Source organism: Bactrocera tryoni, chromosome 5 (genome assembly GCF_016617805.1).
Source record: "Bactrocera tryoni isolate S06 chromosome 5, CSIRO_BtryS06_freeze2, whole genome shotgun sequence".
Taxonomy (NCBI): domain Eukaryota; kingdom Metazoa; phylum Arthropoda; class Insecta; order Diptera; family Tephritidae; genus Bactrocera; species Bactrocera tryoni.
The window spans coordinates 49,147,670-49,169,650 of record NC_052503.1 but is presented as its reverse complement, the minus strand read 5'-3'; the positions used below and the strand labels follow the sequence as shown (position 1 = coordinate 49,169,650).

General features: G+C 33.8%; 5 protein-coding genes across 9 annotated transcripts; 3 read left to right on the top strand and 2 right to left on the bottom strand.

Moving 5' to 3' along the window:
* Positions 1-1,890: 1,890 nt before the first annotated feature.
* Positions 1,891-3,609, bottom strand: LOC120778692 (probable serine hydrolase). Of its 2 annotated transcripts, XM_040110646.1 has the most exons (4): positions 3,478-3,609; positions 3,174-3,236; positions 3,018-3,106; positions 1,891-2,956 (listed from the first exon to the last, which is right to left on the bottom strand). In XM_040110646.1, exons 3-4 carry the CDS (start codon positions 3,090-3,092, stop codon positions 2,039-2,041), a joined length of 993 nt encoding a protein of 330 aa, XP_039966580.1. In that variant the 5' UTR covers positions 3,093-3,106; positions 3,174-3,236; positions 3,478-3,609; the 3' UTR covers positions 1,891-2,038. The 2 variants fall into 2 exon arrangements, with proteins under 2 accessions (XP_039966580.1, XP_039966581.1); XM_040110647.1 differs by lacking the exon at positions 3,174-3,236.
* A 385-nt stretch (positions 3,610-3,994) lies between these two features.
* Positions 3,995-8,651, top strand: LOC120777449 (1-acyl-sn-glycerol-3-phosphate acyltransferase gamma-like). 3 transcript variants are annotated; one of them, XM_040108766.1, is made up of 5 exons: positions 3,995-4,095; positions 6,487-6,714; positions 6,789-7,324; positions 7,405-7,762; positions 7,831-8,651. In XM_040108766.1, exons 2-5 carry the CDS (start codon positions 6,522-6,524, stop codon positions 7,914-7,916), a joined length of 1,173 nt encoding a protein of 390 aa, XP_039964700.1. In that variant the 5' UTR covers positions 3,995-4,095; positions 6,487-6,521; the 3' UTR covers positions 7,917-8,651. The 3 variants fall into 3 exon arrangements, with proteins under 3 accessions (XP_039964700.1, XP_039964702.1, XP_039964701.1); XM_040108768.1 differs by lacking the exon at positions 3,995-4,095 and adding an exon at positions 5,257-5,275; XM_040108767.1 differs by lacking the exon at positions 3,995-4,095 and adding an exon at positions 6,280-6,364.
* A 2,983-nt stretch (positions 8,652-11,634) lies between these two features.
* On the top strand, positions 11,635-15,107 carry LOC120776692 (1-acyl-sn-glycerol-3-phosphate acyltransferase gamma-like). Of its 2 annotated transcripts, none has more exons than XM_040107576.1 (5): positions 11,635-11,739; positions 12,673-12,876; positions 12,942-13,477; positions 13,970-14,327; positions 14,388-15,107. In XM_040107576.1, the coding sequence occupies exons 2-5, from the start codon at positions 12,696-12,698 to the stop codon at positions 14,480-14,482; spliced, it is 1,170 nt and encodes a 389-aa protein (XP_039963510.1). In that variant the 5' UTR covers positions 11,635-11,739; positions 12,673-12,695; the 3' UTR covers positions 14,483-15,107. The 2 variants fall into 2 exon arrangements, with proteins under 2 accessions (XP_039963510.1, XP_039963509.1); XM_040107575.1 differs by lacking the exon at positions 11,635-11,739 and adding an exon at positions 12,202-12,426.
* A 1,874-nt stretch (positions 15,108-16,981) lies between these two features.
* LOC120776691 (esterase-5B) lies at positions 16,982-19,162 on the top strand. The gene is made up of 3 exons (XM_040107574.1): positions 16,982-18,760; positions 18,832-18,955; positions 19,013-19,162. Exons 1-3 carry the CDS (start codon positions 17,362-17,364, stop codon positions 19,134-19,136), a joined length of 1,647 nt encoding a protein of 548 aa, XP_039963508.1. The 5' UTR covers positions 16,982-17,361; the 3' UTR covers positions 19,137-19,162.
* LOC120776693 (THO complex subunit 6) lies at positions 19,052-20,309 on the bottom strand. Its single transcript, XM_040107578.1, has 2 exons — positions 20,114-20,309; positions 19,052-20,049 (listed from the first exon to the last, which is right to left on the bottom strand). Exons 1-2 carry the CDS (start codon positions 20,224-20,226, stop codon positions 19,176-19,178), a joined length of 987 nt encoding a protein of 328 aa, XP_039963512.1. The 5' UTR covers positions 20,227-20,309; the 3' UTR covers positions 19,052-19,175.
* Between the last annotated feature and the right edge of the window lie 1,672 nt (positions 20,310-21,981).

Here is a 21,981-nt window from a genome sequence, read left to right as displayed (position 1 = left end):
ACCTTGTCAGTTGAATGTGGAGTTGCATTGCAACCGGGTGCCGGACCCAAAGTACGGCAGAGGTTTAAAGATGGGCCTTGAACACTACCAAGGTGGTTAGTGTGTACATGCCACACTGCCAATTGGTACTGAAAATGCTTAGCATTCTCAGGGCGCTGATCAACGCATTGTTTTGATCTGTTGTGCTTTTGAACGCCGTGAAGTAATGCTGTCATCAGCAGATACCCACGTAAAACACACCGGATGTTGTCAACAGTGACGTGAGTGCCAAGTGGCGAGTGCGACGACTGTTTGTTTGATGTCAGGAAATATTTCATCTTGCCCTCGTTCACTGCCAGACCCATTTGCTTTGCCTCCTTGTCCAGTCTGGAGAAAGCAGAACTAACGGCGCGGGTGTTGAGGCCGATGATATCAATATTTTTCTCTCCGCTGCAACACAGCACTCCTCGTCGTACCAGCTTTCTTTTGCATTTTCCGAAAACCAATGGTTTCGATTGCAGCTGTACGTAAGGAGCTTGAAATGCCGTCCCACAGTTCCCTTATACCGAGTTGCTGACGAGTGCTCTCAGAGAGCAGGAGTGCAATTCGATTAGAAAATCGTTCGGCTATCTGTTGTGATTGCAGCTTCTCGGCGTCGAACCTTCCTTGTGTTTGTTGACTTGCGTTTTTTGATGCACAGAGGCGGGAGCGAATCTTGGCTGCAACAAGATAGTGGTTCGAGTCGGTGTTAGGACCTCGAACACTGGAGACGTGTCTTCCGTCTATCACAACATAATCGATCTGGTTTTTGGTTTTTCGATCCGGACACAGCCAGGTGGCTTCATGAATCTTCTTATGCTGGAAGCTAGTATTACAGGTAACCATTTTTCGGGCTCGGCGAAGTCGATCAGCCTCAACCCATTTGGGGATGTTTCCTCGTGGAGGCTGAATTTACCGACCGTCTTGCCAAAGATACTTTCTTTGCCCACCCTGGCGTCAAAGTCGCCAAAAGCACGATTTTGACATCGTGGTGGGGGCAGCGCTCTTAAGTGTGCTCCAAGTGCTCATAGAGGCATCTTTAATCACATCGTTCTTCTCTTCCGTCGGGGCGTGGGCGCAAATCAGAGATATGTTGAAAAACCTCGCTTTGATGCGGATTGTGGCTAGACGTTCATTCACCGGAGTGAATGATAGTACTCGGCGACGGAGTCTCTCTCTCACACCAAACTTGTCCTCCTTTATATGGCCACTGTAGTAAATACCACAAGGACCTACTCGTCTCAGTCCTTGTCCCGTCCATCGCATTTCTTGGACGACGGTGATGTCAGCCTTCACTCTAACGAGGATATCAACCAGCTGGGCAGCGGCACCTTCCCAATTAAGAGACCGGACATTCCAGGTGCATGCCCTCAATTCGTAGTCCTTATTTGGTTTCCCATTGTCGTCATCAAAAGGGGGGTCACTCCTCCGAGGCTTGTTGCTTCTTTTCACTGGGGGTGTTTTTTACGTGGCGGGTCCCAAACCCAGCGCACAACCATATGCAGGGAATGTTTCGCCTTCTCACTTTATCTCGCCTTCAAACGGATGTTCTTAGGCTACCCGGAGGATACTTGGTCAAAGGCCGGAAGTCGTGAGCTGCATAAGCCATATGGAAAAGAATCGTTTCTGGCCACTCCCAAGTGAATGGCGATCAGAAAACTTTCCTCACTTGCGTGAACTTCTACACATGATCCCATCCTCCCTGTTCCGCATATATCGTGAAACATATGCGTTAGCCCGCATATATGTAACTAATATCAGGATTTTCGAACACCCAGCTGACTTTACTCCATATACATATGGATATTGGTGATGGTAAGAGCGAAACTCATGCGAAAATTGATAAAACCGGGTCCATAAATATATGCATTATTTATGTATTCAAACTTAACAAACTTTATTTCAAAATGTAATACAAAGTACAAGCAACTATTTACAAATACTACTATAATATTGGAATAAGTAGATGTGTATATTTGCTAGGGTAAAAACTCTGCAATACCTGACACTTACGAAAATTTTACAATTTGCTAGAACTTCGCTTAGCCAGAGGACCATTACGATTAATGAAATCGTTGATTGGTCCAATAATGCGCTCTGGATGATTCATGTGCACATGGTGTGAGCCGTCAACTTCTAAATATTCGAAATTTTTTTTCGTTTGCAATATAGCTAATACCTCATCATAATACTTTTTATCTTCGAAATAACTAGATTGTTGTGCTTTAATAAACAAGTAGGGGCACTGAATACGTTTTGCCATTTCTACGCAAATTTCCTGTGTACCAACCATATAATTGTAGAACTTCAAACGACGATCCCGACAAAAGAAATATTTGTCTGGATATTTTTCCGATTTTTGTATGCTTCGCGCTAACATATGTTTACAGAGATCTTTGTTGATGGAATGGAATGTTCCGATAAACATGCGTTCAATAAGTTCGTCGTATGAGTAGCTTGGTGGTTCCTCATTCGATTGATTTCGTTCATCCTCTTTTAAAAAACCATCCATTCGCGTTTCCATGCTACGTACAACACTGGCGGGTAGACGTTGATGTGGTTTCAGTGCATCCAGACCTATAACCATGTCGACTTTATCGTGGAAAACAGCAGCAAATACAAAAGCAATAATGGAGCTCATAGAATGTCCGATTATGGATATCGTTTTCCATTTGTATTGTTTCATTATATATAGTATAACATACAAATTGTCAATAGTGTTGTAGTAGCATCCATCCGGAAGGCGCGATGAGAGTCCATGTCCGGGCAGGTCTATGGAGAGGAATGGAACATCTGGCCGCAAAAGTGGTACCAGTAAATCATAGGTGCCAGCGTTATCTTGCCAACCATGAAGCCCTAGTATAGGCTGAACATCTTGGGGACCATACCATTTACCGGATATATGGCCCCAAGGCACGGGGATAGTAACCTCGGCAAACTAGAGTGAATTTACACAATTACTAGTTATATTTCCGAAAATGTTTAATAAAACTATTTACCTCACGAGTAGGTGGTTCATCTGTTAAATCACCTGCATGACGATAACGCCGGTTTCCGCCTTTTTCTAACTCCATACCTTTTCCAGTCTCTATTTTGGAATAAATATAAAAATGTAAAATAAATGATGTATTTGTCAATGCAGTAAAGTAACTTACGTGGTATTTGCAATATAATATCTATATTACTATAAAGTAATTAACTGTGATAGTATGATTTATCTGTAAATATAGGGGTGTAGATATATGTAAATATTTGAACTTTGATTTGATTTTTTTACGACTACAGGTGTCCGAGCAGAAAGTGTAAAAAAAAAAGTTATATACGAAAACAATTTCTTTGGGTGAAGGACTTAGTGACCGGAAATATAACGGAAACTAGTTAATTACTTCGTCCTTTTTAAATGAATATAATTAAATTTTGAGATATTTTATGAATAGTTTAACAAGTTTAGCAATTTACCTTCGACCTTTGACACTAGAAATAAGCGTCCTATTCGCTCGATAATTATATTCAATTCACACGTTCAATCCTATATGAGTTAATATTTAGTTAGACTAGTTATGAATGAACTTCTACCACGATAAGAAACTCATAGAACCTTTGTTAGTATTTTGATACGATGTCAAAATTTATTTCCATTTATTAATATTGGCAACACTACGTGGCCGAGTTCTAATGTAAAATGACGCCGTCAAATAGTTTTCAAAATTTTGCATTCAATATAACAACAAACTATATCAATATCGCAATATTTCCTCTTCAAAAGGGTAGATATGTGATATATATAATATAATTTATAATAATGTATATAATTTTGATATCACTAAACTTTGTTTAGATATAGTATCATCCCAGTGAAAATTCATTAGGATTTCTAAAGGTTAAGTTAGAGAACCATGTAAGCTGGCAGCACCACGAATTGAATCATATGAAAATTGACGTTTTAAGTCAACAACAAAATTATGTTTATTCTAAAATTTGGATAATAGAAGACAGAAGTGGATTTTTAATTTGCCAAGTATTTTTTTAATATTTTTATACTAAATAAAAAAAGGTATTTCAAAGTTGTAAATGAAAGTAAGTTGTAACGTTATTAAGTTTTCAAATATTAAATGTGCACGAAATTATGTATTAGTTTGTAATCTTGTGCTACTTGTTACATAGGTTATTACAAGTTTATTTTTTTATATGTTATTCAACACGTATAAATAAAAGATTAGTTATTTAAGTGTTTGTAACATTTATACAGGTTACTTATTTACATTGCGAGTTTTTCCTTGACATTTTTTTTGTGCTGGGCCGCATATGCCGAATTAATATCTTTTGATATTAAAAGTGATGAACGTTAAGTAATATTTAACTACAACGCATTAGAAATTGTAAGAAATAGGGAAAAACCCATGCGTCATCATTAGTTTTTGCCTGATACATACTTACTTTACAATATATAAGTACGCTTTTCTGCAATCATGAAGCCTACAGGTAGCAGTTTTACATTGCAAAAATGCAGAAGCGGTATAAATAGACAGGTATATTCCTTATCAATTGTAAATGCATACATATTCTTTTACCCTGCCAAGAGGCCTAGAGGTTGCAGTTGTGCATAGCAAATAGAGTTATAAATAGATAGGTGTAATCTCGATCAATTATAGTTGTAATTTGTGGTGTACAAAATCTTATGCGAAGAATATACTACCAATGTAACCAGCAAAATTACAAAAAATTTTCTAACAAAAAAAAATGAGTCAGTCACAAATATCCCAGGTCAAATGTCGTATAAAGACCTCATTTCAATGCAAACGTTAACACTGATTATACAAATAATCACAAATACGAAATAAATAGTATATTCTCAGATTAAAAACATACAATTACTTATTACAGGCGACAACAAAGAATTTTCATTCTACATTTAATACATTCGCAATTTAATATAGTATGTATGTATATAAATAGTTGCCGGCATTATGATATTTGCATTATTGTCGACAAAGCGCAAAATGTATGTGATAATAGTTGCGTTGAAATGCAATTAACTAGTTGCTGACTCTCGTCACCTACAAAAAAACATTAATTTATTGCTTGTTTTATTTTGTAAACACCTTTTATTTAATGTGTTTTTTAGCGATTACCTTTGCACAGTGTGTAAATGTATTTGACGCAACAAGTGAGCCGTTTATAATAGTGTGTGTTTGAATTTAAGTGATTGGACGGACATCTATCTTTAAGCATTGAACTTTGTGATATTTAAAATAACGTACGTAAATGCATGATGTTTGTTCGTTTGTTCGTTTGTTTTATTCCTTTCCTCTTGTGAAAAATAATATTTCGTTATTTTCCATTTTAAGTGACGAACTTTTCTAAAAGTGGTTTGATTACCTCAAATTGTTTTAAAATTTGCGAAAGTAAAAAAAAAATGATTGAACTGTCTTGTAAATAACGCAGAAATTGTGAATAATAATAATAAACAAGCGTTCACACTTTACATAGTGAAACTGTAGGTACAAATAATAAGTTGATAAGTTGATATTAATCTTGGGCCCTCTAAAATTGTCTAACTTTAGAAATTTATTGTGAGAGTAAAGAAAAAATATTAAATTTCTTCATAAAGGCTTTAACCACGTATTTACATAAAAAATATTGTAAATTTTGCATTTTGATATAAAATAGCGACTATCTTTTTTAAGGCTGCCACTATTGGCGACAATGATTTTTAGGAAATCGAAATGAGCTGCAAAAATTGTAAAAAATGTAGTTTCGAGAAAAACGACACTATTCAGGCACATGCATAATAAGCTTACCCTAATTAAGAGATCGTTGTTGTGTTTGTAACCATATACATATACTTAGGAGTTTGGCAAGTACTGCTTGGTTACAGCTTACTTAAAGGCCGGTCATATTTGTTCTGCGGAGAGGGTTTTTCTTGAAGTTAGACTTTGCTTAGCAATAATAATAGTGGTATCGTAATTTTTAATGTGTGATTATTTATTTGTGTGAGAAGTTTTGCGGCGTCATCACAGGGCGCTAATTATACGATAATCGATTTTAGCTACATTATGAGGTTCACATACATATGTATATAAATGCATATAATGAGTATATTTAATCTGTGTTTGATAAGTGTTTTTAATGCTTTTACTACTGCAGTATTTCAAACTTTGTATTCACGAGATGTATTATGGTTTCTCACGAATTTTACTTTTTCATTTCGTATTCGTTTTTATGAAGGAAATTAGTATGTAGCGGAATTTTTCGCTTCAACTAATTTAGTAAAAGTACAAAGTTTATACTGTTGAATTTAGTACTTCTTGTTAAAGAGTTGCGTTTGGTTGTGGATAGACCAATAGTTAGTTTTATTGTAGTTAAGCAGTTAATTTCGTATAATTCTAAGTTAATTTTACATTGAACATTTATTAACATAATTTAAATCATAACAAATTATAAGTTTGTTCTTTTACAATTTTGCAGCAAAATAAAAATCGAATTAAGACAGCGAACAGTAAATGAGTCCAATCATGACTTTTCTTACGGAGATTAAAAAGTTAAGACTGATACACTTATGTATTGCGATCACTTTTTTCATATCGGGTCTGGTGATAAATTTGGTGCAGCTAACTCTTCACTTGACATTAAAGCCCTTCAATGTTGTGCTCTTTAGACGCATCATGTTTTATCTCTGCTATTCGCTAAACTCACGTAAGTAATATCTGCAATAGCTCTGCATATTAAACCAATTTGAATAAATTACTAACATATGAAACCTCCTTCAGAGCTACTATTTGTTGCCGAGTGGTACTCGAATAGCACACTACATGTTTATATCGATCCAGACGACTTGGAGAAATTCTGTGGCAAGGAACATGTTTTATTAATGATGAATCATACATATGAAATTGACTGGCTAGCCGGCTGGATGTTTACGGAGAAAAATCACGTTTTGGGTAATTGCAAAGCGTATGCCAAGAAAGCTATATCATATGTACCCGCAATCGGTTGGGCATGGTATTTCGCTGAATTTGTATTCTTAGAGCGTTCCTACGATAAGGATAAAGAAATAATTGCGCGTCAATTGAAGGAGGTGTTTGCGTATCCAGATCCCGTCTGGTTGCTGTTAAATGCCGAAGGTACACGCTTCACACCGAAAAAGCACGAGGCCTCCGTTAAATTCGCTCAAGAGCGTGGTATGACCGTACTGAAACATCATTTAATACCGCGCACCAAAGGTTTCACTGCTAGCTTACCCACGCTACGTGGCCGCTGTCCAGCCATTTACGACGTAAATTTGGCCTTCAGAAAGGACGCAAAGGTTTGTTAACTACCTAATGTTTTTTTGCATACTTTGTCTTTCAAAGCATGATTAACGGTTTATTTAAACAAATTTCTTAGCACCCACCGACTATTTCTACGATATTAAATGGCTACCCCATAGAGGGTTACATGTTTGTCCGTCGCATCCCACTCGAGAATGTACCTGAAGAGGAGACAGCAGCTGCGGAGTGGCTGCAAAATTTGTTCCGCGAAAAGGATCGCATCATCGACAGCTTCCACACAACAGGCAGTTTCTTTGAAACATCAGGATTTAAGGCAGTGCCCGTAAAACAATTTAAATATCGGCCATATAATCTACTCAATTTTGCACTCTGGTCATTATTTTCCATATCATTAATACTATACTATCTAGTGTCTTCATTTTTGGCACAAAATTGGATTGGTCTTTCGATTGCTGTCGGCATACTGTTAGCAAGTAAGTTAATTGCACTTCATTTTCTTAAATAAATATCTTATACGTTTTACTTTCTTATATCTTTTTAGTCTACGTAATGATGGTGAAGTCAATAAATATGTCAAAAATCAGTAAAGCTTCCTCATATGGCTCCGAAACATCGAAGTCGAAGTAATACAAGTGTCAGGCATACTATTGTATGAGATTTGCGGGCGACCATCCATAACAAATTTTATCGATACGCACAAGCGTAGACCATAAAACAAGTGTACAAACGACGAAATTGTAGCATAAATAGTATGTAATTCAACTGTTATGTTCGTTAGAAGAACGGCAATCATTTAGTTTATATTTCATCAAACAAAGTATCAGCGATCAATTTATGTATATTTGTGATACACTTGCGAAAATATATTTACAACAAAATATAGGCACAAATTTACATATGAATGTATATAAGGCAAAGTGAGTGAAGAACACATTGTAATTATAATCAATTAATATATTTGTATTGGGCTACAGTAAAATAGCGCTGCCTGTGGAATGTGTTAGACCAACAGTAGTCGAATTAAAATGAATTGTATGTGTAATTTTACAGTTACCTAGCATTCCAATGTCAGTAATATGATTTAGTTTTGAATGAGAAATTATAGTCTTCTTGAAAATGTTTCCACATAATCATAAAGCACAATTAAACCACCTATAAATTGTAATAATAAGAAATTTTATCTATTGTAAAACAGCCCTAGAGTATGAGTTTTAAGAAAAAACTTCCTTTAGTCTTAATTGTAAACCAAAGGAGAAGTTTAAATGGAGATTATTATTGTAACCTGAAATAAGACGAACAAAAGTTTTACGAACTTGGAGTAAATATGCAAATAAAATCAGTTGAAAAAATATAATTTTTAAATGCTGCATATATGTTTTACAATTATTATTTTCTTAATCATAAACAGCTCTAACCTATTTGTTTTACTTTAAACCCATTAACCCTATACTAACTGTTTTTAATATATTTTTTTTATTTTCTTTATTTTATTGTATTTTTTGCTGTATTTTTTACTTTATTTTTTTGTTTTATTTTTTTTCTTTATTTTTGGTCCAATATTGCGCAATCACCGATTACAAATGTTATCAAAACGCTAACGCGAAGCTAATATAATCGCACAATCGATAAGATTATAAGATACTAATAATTTTATTATTTATACTACAAGAAGTACAATCAATATTTTTATGATTTAACCGAAGTTTAAATAGCAGTCAAAGTTCAAGTTTCATACATGTCAATATTAATTGCTTTATTTACTTTATTACCAATGGAAGCGGAAGAATGTATCGTTAATGTTTTTCTCATATTACCGTGGTTTTATTTAAAACGGTATGGTAATCAGATAAGTGTCTGAAATAATAGCTGTGAAAATGCACTAATTTTTTATTTAATTTTAATTAAATCAACTAGCCTTCCATGTTTAGTACGTAAAATAAATGCAAAGTGAATGTCGCAAAGTTGTTTATTAGTACAATTGAATGAACCATAGCAAACTATGTGAATTAAGATTGCAAACATGGTATTTATGTACACCATTTCATTGGTTTAAAAATTTGAATTCATAAGTAGGTAATTAGTACGAACTATTTAAATAGGCCCACCGTAAATGCAAATATATGGAATGAATTTTTCAAACACAATGTTTTACAAATTAATGTCTAAAAATTAATATATTATAATATATTGGAAATTTTGTATATGTTTAGGTGAACACTTGTATATCCCGAGTTTATTAACAAATCAATTAATTTATACATATTTAATTTTGCTTATTAATTACATTAAACCTCGTTCAGCACCTGTCTACAAATTATGACAATACTGCTTAAATAATACATTTTATGAACTACTGAAGTTTACCTACATATATTATCAATTTATGATTTTTTATCTAAATCATGTCTATATTCATTAATTTCGATATAAAAGGTACTAAAGTTCGAAAAAAAAACAGACAAATTGCGTATATCCCCGACCTGTGTGGAAATTGAGCGATTATGGCGCTACGTTTGTTTTTCAATATCTAGTAGTTTGGTAGCAAAAAGTTACAGCTTTTGATGGGTAGAGTACACTATTGTTTGTAACAAGATTTAAAACTATTTTTACTAACAATTTTTGGATATGCTTCTGACTGAAGGTAAACAAAAAAATAAAATAAAATAACGAAACTATTTTTTATCTGTTATACAGAAATAAATGATTTTTGATGGTATTGTTATCAGAAGCATGTCGTTAGAGGTTAAGCTAAAATATTAAATTAAAAATAGACTTTATGTGTAAAATTTTATGTACGTATGAAATTTTATAGTAATATAGAATAATACACGAAAAAAGTTAATTCTTTATTATATGATTGTCTAAAAAAAATATTATTAAAATTGTATTAAAATACTTGTTTTACAAACTGAATTACCGTTTTATTCAAAAAGAGTGAGCAAAGGGGTTTCGTGAAAAAAAAGGTCTTCGTGCTTTTCAAAAAATCAAATTTACAGTTATAGAACAAATTTTTGTGTAGATATAGGAGAAAACATTTTTGGAAATTTGTTATCTCATGTAAATGAGAATATATACGTATGTACGTCTAATGTTAAATTTCGTGAAGCATTTAAGCCAAATATATTTAAATAGGATAGTAGAGAGTTAAATAAATAGGTACAAATTTTTGTATTGAACAATAAGCGAATACCCGGGGTCACTGAAGTACTATCGCATAGTACTCCTTTCTGCGTTAAAATAAAAAAAATATATTGAGTTTCGTTATAAAGTGGTTATATTTTTTGGTTATCTTGCACTAATGTTCAAACAAACTTTGAGTTTTCATTACAAAATGGTTAAATATTATTATATAATATTATTATATAATATTAGTATATTATATTACATATTTGTTTATTAAATTTAATTAAAGAACATATCCATATGAATGGATAGAGGAATTTTTGGGAAAAAAGGCATTTCAGCGAATTTCCTTATTATCACATGGCAGCGCTCCATTTCGTCGTAATTTTAGCACACACATGATGTTCACTACGAGTGTAAAATGTAATTTTTAAAATAAAGATTTCTTTGGTAAAAAAACTGTTAAAAGTGTAAAATGTGGATTTATTTAAAAGTTTATAGTTTAAATTAATTAATTTGAAGTGAAAAATGTGAGTAAAGTGTGTTTAATGCGGTAAAATAGCTTGTTGAAATGCTCGAATTTTGGGAATTTTTGATCTTTAAGGTCGAATATCTCGTAAACTAAGCGTTTGCGGGACCTATAACCCTATATATTTTTTAATCAGGAGGACTTCCTCTTTTCAACGGTACCTTCAAATCGCGGCGCCAAAGAAATCGGAATTGTGCCACAAAAACTATAGAAGAAATAAATATAATTGAACCACACTGCATAAACAGAGCACACATGGTTTTTCCTTTCTTTGATGGGCAAATTCTATTTATAAATTTAAAGTATACATATACATATTTGCAAATATTTACACACATTTATACACTGAGCTATTCAATTAATTAACGCACAATTGACTAAGGTCAGTGGGAAAAGCATTTCATGAATTTAAAAGTAACCAACGAGTTGAAAGAGTTGGATATTTGCGAAAGCAACAAAACAGCTGTTTGCACTGAATTCTTTCATTGCCACATTGGAGTTTTTACTAATTCGAATAAATGTATTAGTTACTTTCACTTCTTATTTTAATTTAATATGCACATGAATATCATACACATTACAAATGGACGACAGGAAATACAACCATTACTAAATACCATTTGATTTCTATTTCCATAAATCTTGTCAAACTCTATTACCATTTTGACAGGAAGAGAAGTCAATTGCCAAAAATCAGCTGTGATACAAGTAGACGGACGATTAAATGTTCGTGAATTTATACAACGCCAGCATATAATTGTTATCGCTTTCTTTAACAAATTCGTTTTCAACATTTAGGTAGCTTATCACATTGTGTTAAACAAACATATTTATATTATTGATTAACTATATTACTCGTTTATAGATTGCCGCGTTACTTTAGGTACTGCTGTTGTTTAGAAACATTATTAAATTTCTTGGCGTTTTAGCCAATCGATATCTTTGACTTTTTGTACACACGCATATAATCATAATTGTATGCGTATTTATAAAACAACAATTTATTAAAAAAGTTATAAGCCAATGATGTTATCTTATACAGTTAAAAAATGAATGTTTTAATGATTAGTAAATTGTGATAAAGAGAGTGTTAACCTGAAACTTGAAAAGAACAATTCATCCATTCGAAGTTATCTGGCACTTATTGCACAACCCTCATCTATTGTCCAGATCGTTTTTTTTATTATTTTGTATATTGCTGTATCATAGTTACATACAAATAATTTAAAGTGACGTTTGGAAGCAAATTTTTGAAGATTGTACGAGTACTGGTATTACACCAAAGTGATCTGTTCAGCCACACTTTTATACCAAGCCAAGTTACTACCAGGTTTCAATTAATTCAAATGATACGAAAGCTTTTGCTATCAGTTGCAATTACGCCTGATACCTGCTTGGAGAGATTTTTCAGTCTTTCTTCAGCGATTGTTGTGATCAGTGGTGTACTGATCGCCAAGCAGCGTAAATCTATTTAAAATATAAACAGTAAATATATATTTTTTAATAATAATCAAATAAATGTATATATATATATTGTGAAAGTGAAAATACATTATACATAGACATTTATTGGTGGATCACTATTTGTTTTCTTTTGCTAATGAGTTGGAAAAATAACAACGCAAAAATTTGCTTACACATATGCAAATATATCACTTTAGTATAAAAAAAATAAATTTTTGGAATAAACCACAGTCATCCATAATATCTCTTTTTTTAATTTTTGATTAGCTTTTTAGCACAACACGTTAATCATGATTTCGTTGGCGGAGTTGAAAAAACTCACAATTGTGCATTTAGGCATAGCCGTAACCTTCTTTATATCGGGTTTGGTGATAAATTTGGTGCAGCTAATATTGTATATCTTTTTGAAACCCTTCAACGTCGTGCTCTTCAGACACATCATGTACTATCTCTGTTATTCATTGTACTCTCGTAAGTTGAAATGCAATATGAATTAAATTTATCATTACTTATTAACGTTTTCTTTGTCATTTTAGAGTTGATATTCATTGCCGAATGGTACTCAAATAGTACACTACATTTATACATCGATCCAGAGGAATTAGAAAAATTCTGTGGCGAGGAGCATGCTATGATTATTCAGAATCATTCATATGAAATTGATTGGCTATGCGGTTGGATGTTCGCCGACAAAGTACATTGTTTGGGCAATTGCAAAGCATATGCAAAGAAAGCTATTTCTTATGCGCCTGTAATGGGTTGGGCATGGAAATTCGCTGAATTTGTATTTTTGGAACGTTCGTATGACAAGGACATTGAAATAATTTCACGTCAATTAAAAGAGGTATTTGCTTATCCTGATCCCATATGGCTGCTGCTCAATGCTGAGGGTACACGTTTCACACCAAAGAAACATGAAGCTTCCGTTAAATTCGCGGAGGAGCGTGGTTTACCTGTATTGAAACACCATTTGATACCACGTACAAAAGGTTTTACGACAAGCCTACCAAGCATGCGTGGTCGCTGTCCCGCCATTTATTGCACTACTTTGGCCTTCAGAAAGGAAGCCAAGGTACGTAATACATACATATATTTAAACCTTTCTTATGTTTACTCATAATACTTTAAATCTATCAATATATACCTACATATATATTGTTATACTCTTGCAACAAGCGGATGAGTTCGTAGATGGGTGGACCCAACCGACACTGTAAAAATGAATGAAATCTTGTGTTAACCCCGCCCAATCTCCACATAACGAACGGTCCCGTTAAAAACTACGACAAGTTAAATAAATACTACTGACTCTTATTTTTTCACTTTCCAAAATGGAAATCAAGCATCAGTGAATGCATCGTTTTTGTCCAAATTGTCCGCTTAAATAAGTCATTTTATGACAACAAATTGTACAAACGGACCAAAACTATTCATCCAAACTTTCCCTAGATTCCATATAAATTACCTGAAAATAGTTCCCCTACTTTGATCCTGACAAGCTGCAACAGTATGAAATCTGGGGTCACATCCGAATTTAACACTTCCTTAATTGTTATATATGCAGAATGCACCGACTATTTCCACACTGCTCAACGGATACTCTGTCGAAGGTCATTTGCATGCACGTCGTATTCCAGTTGACAGTGTGCCGGAAAATGAAAAGGAGGCGGCTGAGTGGTTACATAATTTGTATCGCGAGAAGGATCGTTTGGTCGAGAGCTTCCACACAACTGGCAATTTCTTTGATGCCTCTGGCTTTAAGGAGGTGCCCGTTACTGTTTTAAAATATCGCCCATGCAGTTTAATCAATTTTGCTCTCTGGGCTGTATTCTCGATATCGCTTGTACTCTATTATTTGATATCTTCACTTTTATCACAAAATTGGATCGGTCTTTCGATTGCTGTGGGCATACTTGTGGCATGTAAGTGCAAACCGTTTTAATTAAATTTTCTCATAGTAATCTTTTTTTCGAATTTTTCAGTCTACATACTAATGGTTAAGTCAATCAATATGTCGAAAATCAGCAAAGCTTCATCCTACGGTTCCGAATCGAAAGCGGACGCAAAGACGAAGTAATTGCGTTGAGCTTGCATGCTTATACATACACATGTAGGTGTGCATCTCTGCGAGCGATTACCAATTACAAGTTTTACAAACATGATAACGTATGTATATAGCCATAAATTTACTTTCGTAATACGAGTATGAGCAGTGTGTTTGTTTCTAAAATTTGATGAGTAAAAGGGGACAAAGTACAACAAAATTTTTAATTCGTGTTTCCCATTACCTGCACTACATGTAAAAGTGTCCATACTTACATGTACTTACTAGTAATGTTAGTGGACAGCCAATCACAATTATTTAACATCGTGATTATAATATTGTGATCATAAATAATTACTGCTGACCGATAAACAGCATATATTTGTTGTTTGTGGGCTTTAAGCCATTGGCAAATGACCGTCAATATCACAATTTATACTGTGGTTGCCGAAAATAGTGTTAAAAGATCTTAACATTTATATAGCTTTAGAAATCGACCAAAACTGTGTAATTGACTAAGTTTCCATTTGCGAATACTTTTACATTTATATATAAACGGACTAATTAGAAAAGCACATACGAGCACTTGTTCATTTTTTAGACTGCTGAATGATATTGAAATAAAGCGCAAGGATACGTGTTTTAACCTTAAACCTAATTGTGATCAATTTTGGGTTTTATTTGATTTAGGAGAAAATATAAAAATACATATTATAAGTATGTATATTATATTTGCAAATTTATAATTTGCTCAAATTTTGTGCCAATTGTGCGGGTTCTACGTTCAATAAAAATTGGAGATGGCATTAATTAATAATTTCATAAAATGCTAATTTACTTTGCATGCTTTCTCTAATTATTAAGTAAAATAGTATGCTTTTAAAAAAAGCTTTTTAAATATATTACACATTTAAAACTTAAAATGTTGGCTTATAGAAAAGTGACCGTATAACAACAGTTTGCATTTTAAGTCTGGCTTGTACAGAATCTTCCAAAAATGTTGTGCCAGTTATACAGGCAATTTAATTTTACTCATTTATCGACAATTTACTTTTTGATTTTTCACTGAATACTTGTAATTGATATACATATTAGATTCTTAGAAATGTAACAACTCAAACAAATATTATGAACTTATAAATATTGTACTTCTTACAACCATTAATGATATTCACAATAAAATTATATTGAAATTTCAGTTTTAAAAATACATTTTATTATTGTTTCAATGTATGTTTTACATGCCGTTATATATGTATATAGAAAAATTGTTATAGAATGTCTGGCAGTCAATTGCGGTTAATCACTTCCGCTTGGCGTAATTGTTCCGCTGCTAATGAGGTGCCTTGGTCTAAAAAACAAACGCAATATTGTATTAAAAAAACTGTAATAATTTCAAAGTTTTATGGATGAAATGACCCAGAAATTTAACAGTAAAAGTTCAAAGAGTACGTGTGCATACATACCTATGTACATATATACATATATATGCTATATATACATATATTGATTTTGTTAAACAAATTAGTGATATCGTGCCTTTTTATCATCTGGCTAACGTTATGCAAGGTAGCCTATAAAGTTCATAACTGCTTATCAACCTTTGTTAACTTGATTTAGTTGGCTTTTTCAAAAAGTTAAAAATATATAATTAATCGGTTGTTGGACTATAAAATACACACGATTTATTGTTAAAGCATGAAGAACTAATCTTTGAAGTAGGTATGGACTCTCCTTTTGTACAGACGCAGATAAATCAAAGACGTTACGTCATAAGACAAGATTAGTCAAATCAAGTACAGATAACTAAATTAAGTACAAGTATGCCTGCATGTGTAAAGTAGCGCTAAGATTAGGCTGCTACATTGTTCAATTTTAATATGCAAACATACTTACATACATACATATTTATGCTGATTTAGTATGTGCACACAAGACACACTTTCGTTTAATGTTTGAGAAAATCAAATTAGATGCTACAATATTTGCGAAGTTAGCAAATAAAATTAAATAAACCGCACATCAGTGTACTTACAAGACGATTTACTTGAAAACAGAGTTCAAAAGCATGCATACATATGCACATAACCACACAAAATTCGGGATTCTTATTTTTATGGCATACATTTTTGTGTATGGTAATATTGTAAAGTTTTAGGTTTCTTATTAATATTTTAGCACCAAAATAAATAATGAATATGCCGCAAATATTTTAGAAGTGAGTGTTTAGCGCCAAAGTGAAGTCTTTCGAATGTATGTATTTGTTTTTTTTTTGTATTGTATTATTTTTTAAGTATAAAGTAGCTGCTATTTTTTGTAATTTCATACAATTCTGTTATCAGCCCGTTGCCACGCTTAAATAAAGACTTTCACATAATGCTATCAGACATACATACATACATAACAAAACAGGCATGTTTCAGAAAGAAAAGTTTTCATACCCCACACAGTATTTCTTCGGATTACTGTTAGCGAAATTTTATATAAATGTAATTGTGTTTGTTTATACATACATACATACATACATATGCATATGTACTTAAATACAAATATTGTCACTAGACTACATACTGATTTTAATATATTCTTAATCAGGCTTTAGTCATTTCATTATTTGCTAATATTTTAAGACACAGCAGCAATTATTTGAATTTACAGTACACAATATTTATACTTTTGCGTGTATTAGGTATAGAAATATGTGAGTATGAATGTACGCTTATGGTGTCCAGCAGAACTACCTACTTAACTTGAGATGCAAGCATAGCTGCGAAAAAAATATTTACAAAAATATACACAAAAATATGTATAAATAATAAATGCTATTTGCACACACACATTTATGTACTGAACGAGCTGATTAATTAGCGAGCTACTGATTTTAGTCAGTCGTTAAATGACACCGCTTTAGGATGCACATTAAGTTTTTGCTTTTGTTTATAACGGTTCTGTTTGTAACTGATATAAGTGCATTTAACGATGCATTAATCGTAAATTTACCGAACGGTAGAATACGTGGCCGCGATAACAATCACTACTACAGTTATGAATCCATTCCTTATGCAGAACCACCACTTGGTCCACTACGTTTTGAATCACCGCGTCCATATACTAGAAATTGGACGGACACATTTGACGCGACACGTGAACCAATCGAATGCATGCAATGGGATCAATATAAATCTGGCGCCGATAAACTACACGGTGTCGAAGATTGTCTCACGGTAAACGTCTATAAGCCAAAGTTGCCAGCCGTTGAAATTGCAGAAAATGGTATGCCAGTGGTGGTGCTTATACACGGTGGCGCCTTTATGTTCGGTTCAGTGCGCGCTAATGGTCATGAGAATTTTATGCGTAACGGACGTGTAATTGTTGTGAAAATGGGTTATCGTTTGGGTCCTTTGGGCTTTCTTAGTACTGAAGATGCGGTTATATCGGGTAATTTCGGCATGAAGGATCAACGTTTAGCGATGCAATGGATCAAGACGAATATTGCACGTTTTGGTGGTGATCCTGAACGTATTATGGTATTGGGTTTCTCCTCAGGCGCCGTTGCCGTACATTTACATATTTTGGCACAACGAAATTTTACAGAATATGCCAAAGTGGCCGCATCCTTTAGTGGTGTCGCTTTTAATCCATGGGCGATTACACATAAGACACGGGAGCGCGCCTTTGAATTGGCAAAACACCTTAACTGTCCAGATGTCAGTAGCTCACAATTGATTAAAGAATGTCTGCAGCGCAAACCGGCAGCGGCTATTGTACGTGGTGTGCGAAATTTTCTTGTCTTCGGTTATAATCCATTCACCACTTTTGGGCCTAGCATTGAAGATGCCGCTGTTGAGGATGCATTTTTGATGCGTTCACCTCAGCAGATAGTAGAATCAGGTGATTTCGCCCAAATACCTTGGTTAGTGTCTTATGCGGCACAGGATGGCGCTTACAATGCTGCAGAATTGCTACAACGTATGCCACGTAGAGAGGAGTTGATTGAAGTATTTAACGATCGGTGGTATGATTTAGCTCCATACAATTTGTTCTACAAGGACACTATGCATACTGTAGAACAGATGGATGATTACTCGGTAGCATTGAAACGTCGCTACTTGGGAGAAAAGGAATTCTCGATTGACACCTATCCGAATGTGCAACGGATGTATACGGATGTACTGTTCCGAAATGGTGTAGAGCAAGCAATCCGTTTGCAGCGACAACACGCAACTAGTCCAATTTATGCTTATGTTTATGATAATCCAGCGGAAGAGGGTATAGGTGGAGCGTTATCACACCGCAAAGATGTAAAAATGGGTGTGTAAAAATTAAACCAATTTTTTCCCTTTATCTTTACTTTGACACATTCAAAAATTTTCCCTTCGAAGGTACTGTGCATGGAGATGACTTCTTTTTAATTTTCAATCGGATTGGAAGAACTAAAATACGCCCCGATGAACAAATAATATCGCAGAAATTCCTTAGAATGTTGGAAAATTTCGCAGCAAAGAGGTAAAACAATTTGGAAATTGTGAGTCTATACCCTTTACTTTTCATGTTCCTTTTTAGTGATGAATTAAGCTTTGGTAATTGCAAATTTGTCGACAATGTTGGAAAAGAGGAGTATCAGCTAATGTTTATTACAAATGATACATGTATTAATAAGTCAATTTTAACTCTGCCATCGTTTTAAAAATATAAAAAAAATTTTAGTTTTTATTCAAAATATTTCTTATTCCTCAGTATTTCCATATAAGTCAATTTTACTGTCTAAGAAACGGAAATCATTTAAAATATGTAACTTATTGCTATAGCCCGCAATGGACATGAATTTTATAGGCTCTAATTGCCATACAGCCGAATAAGCAGCGGTATGTTCTAACGGTATATTTGCTTGTATGTCACCATTCATGGCATAGAACTGTGCATGACTGTGCTCGCCGGCTACAAATAGGTTTTCCTCGACGAAATCGCAGACATGAACCTTTCCTGGAAACTCGAAGTCCCGCATGCACTCCATCGTTCCCAAATGCCAAATCGAAAACTTTGGTCCACCGCCACATATGAGCCAATCATCATTAGTAGCTACAGCTCCTATCCATTTACCATATTCCGGACGCATTAGTTGTGCATTTGAACTTGGTTCTAATTTTGCTGTTGCCTCTTTTTGTTGCTCACTCCAAAATCGAACTGTACCATCTTCGGAAGCTGAAAAGATACGCCCTCTATCGCTACCTGCTACACCATGTATGTAATCAGTATGACCTCGATAGTCTCGTACAATGTGTCCATCCTCTAAATTGATTTGATAAATTATATTATCGCCACACCCGGCATATAATGTGTCGGTTTCGGCGCGTAACCATAGAAAATTCACATCGGGTACTTCGACGGCATCCACGTCTAGCGGTATTTTCACTTCCCATTTACGTGTAGTGCTCAGTTCTCGCTTTTCTTCGTTCCATGATAGACCGTACACAACACCGATGGCGCCCACTATAAGAAAATCGCGATGACAACAGAGACTGTTAATCTCTGTTTGACTAGGCTGCGGGAAAACAAGTACTTTAGATCTTGGTGTGTCTGTTTTTTCTAAGTCATGCAAGCTGAAATTGAAATAAAGCAATTTATTTGATATATAGGATGGGATTAAATGTTTTAATTACTAACTCTTGGGCAAAAATATCACCAAAGCGGTTACCGGCGAACAAAAAGCGGCCAGATTCTGAAATGGCTTGTGAGATCACGTTATTGTACATAATCTTTAACTTTAAATCTTTCATTTTGTATATAAAATAATGAATATCTAGTATGAAAATACCCTATAATAAAACGCGGTACAACTTTTGCCGGTTGTTGATGAATAAACAAGTAAATAATTCCCAATAACCAGCTGTTTTGATTTTTATTTCGACAGCATTGCCATTACAAACAATTTTGAGGAAAGTGCTTTTATTACTTGTCATGCTATCGATAAAGCGATAATTTTTGTAAAAGCGGAAAGAAAAGGAGTAAAAGTTTATATCGGTCTGTCTATTTGGTATTAAATCTCTACTTGGAGTATTTAATTTATTGTATCCTAAATCTTTTTATTATTAATAAACCTTTTATTTTAATATCCATATTATGTTTTTTTATGCAGGAGAAGCAGTAGCTGTTTGTTTACATTTTTGAATTAGTCGCTTTCATATATGTACATAGGTTGGTAAAATGCGTCGGTGCTTTCAATTCAATTTAAATTTTTTTGGTGATAATGTGGCTAACAGAAATTATTAAATGATTTTGCGACTTTGCAAATGTGATATATACAAGTGATATAAATCATAAACCAAAAATTGGATAGGGATTCCTCAGCCTCGATATCAATGCTTCTGGCAAGGATTTCTTTATTTTTCCCAATTAGTAAGAATGCACTTTATTTTTACTTTTTTCAATACTTTTTGTAATACGCTGGGTGTGTATTAAGATCTTAATATTATGATCCGAATTTGAACTTCCTAACAGATCCTAAATAATATATTTCTAGCATCGGAAGGTTTTGTCGGAAGGTCGACTTCTATACATACATACATACATAGATGTATTTATGTATTTACATACAGATCACATTGATACATAAAAAATAACGTTGTTTATATTGCAGTTCTGCACAAAAAAAGTTATTTATAAAATTCTATAAATAGACATCGCCACATAAATTTTTGAATATTAATAAATTTGCTTCTTGCATTAATTAAAATATTATTATTTAACATTTCTGATTAAATATCCATAATTTAGTGAATCGCTACTACTTACTTGTTGGGAAAGAAAATGTATCTAAAATGTTTAGCTAGAAATTCCAGACATTATTCAATTCCACTGGTTCATTAGAAAGCTATTTCAGGCTTTAATAAATAAAATTGGACACAAATGAGCAGCAGCAATTAATTTATTAATGCTAATAACCAATCTGTTTTCATTTTAGTCGAACAAACAAACAGATTTTAAACTGATTTATTTCCATAGTAAATCGCGCCGAGAACACTTAAAACTCAGACATTGAATTAATAATAACAGATCCGAGCAGAATAGACAAAACAAGTAGATAATTTATGTATAATGCAAATAAGTTTATACATACATTTGCGCAGATATGTAAATGCTTAGCCATAGGAGCAGTTAGCAATAATAATAATTTTATTTAAACAACTAAAAATTAGAACAAAGATGCATCTTACAGACATAGACACCGCTTACGCGAATTAACAACAGCGCGCCAGTCGTTTCTTCTTTTCGCTACGTGGCGCCAATTGGATATTCCAAGCGAAGCCAGGTCTTTCTCCGCTTGGTCCTTCCAACGGAGTGGAGGTCTTCCTCTTCCACTGCTTACCTCGGCGGGTATTGCGTCGAATACTTTCAGAGCTGGAGTGTTTTTGTCCATACGTACGGCATGACCTAGCCAGTGCAGCCGCTGTCTCTTAATTCGCTGAATTATGTCAATGTCTTCGCATATCTCATACAGCTCATCGTTTCATTGAATGCGATATTCGCCGTGG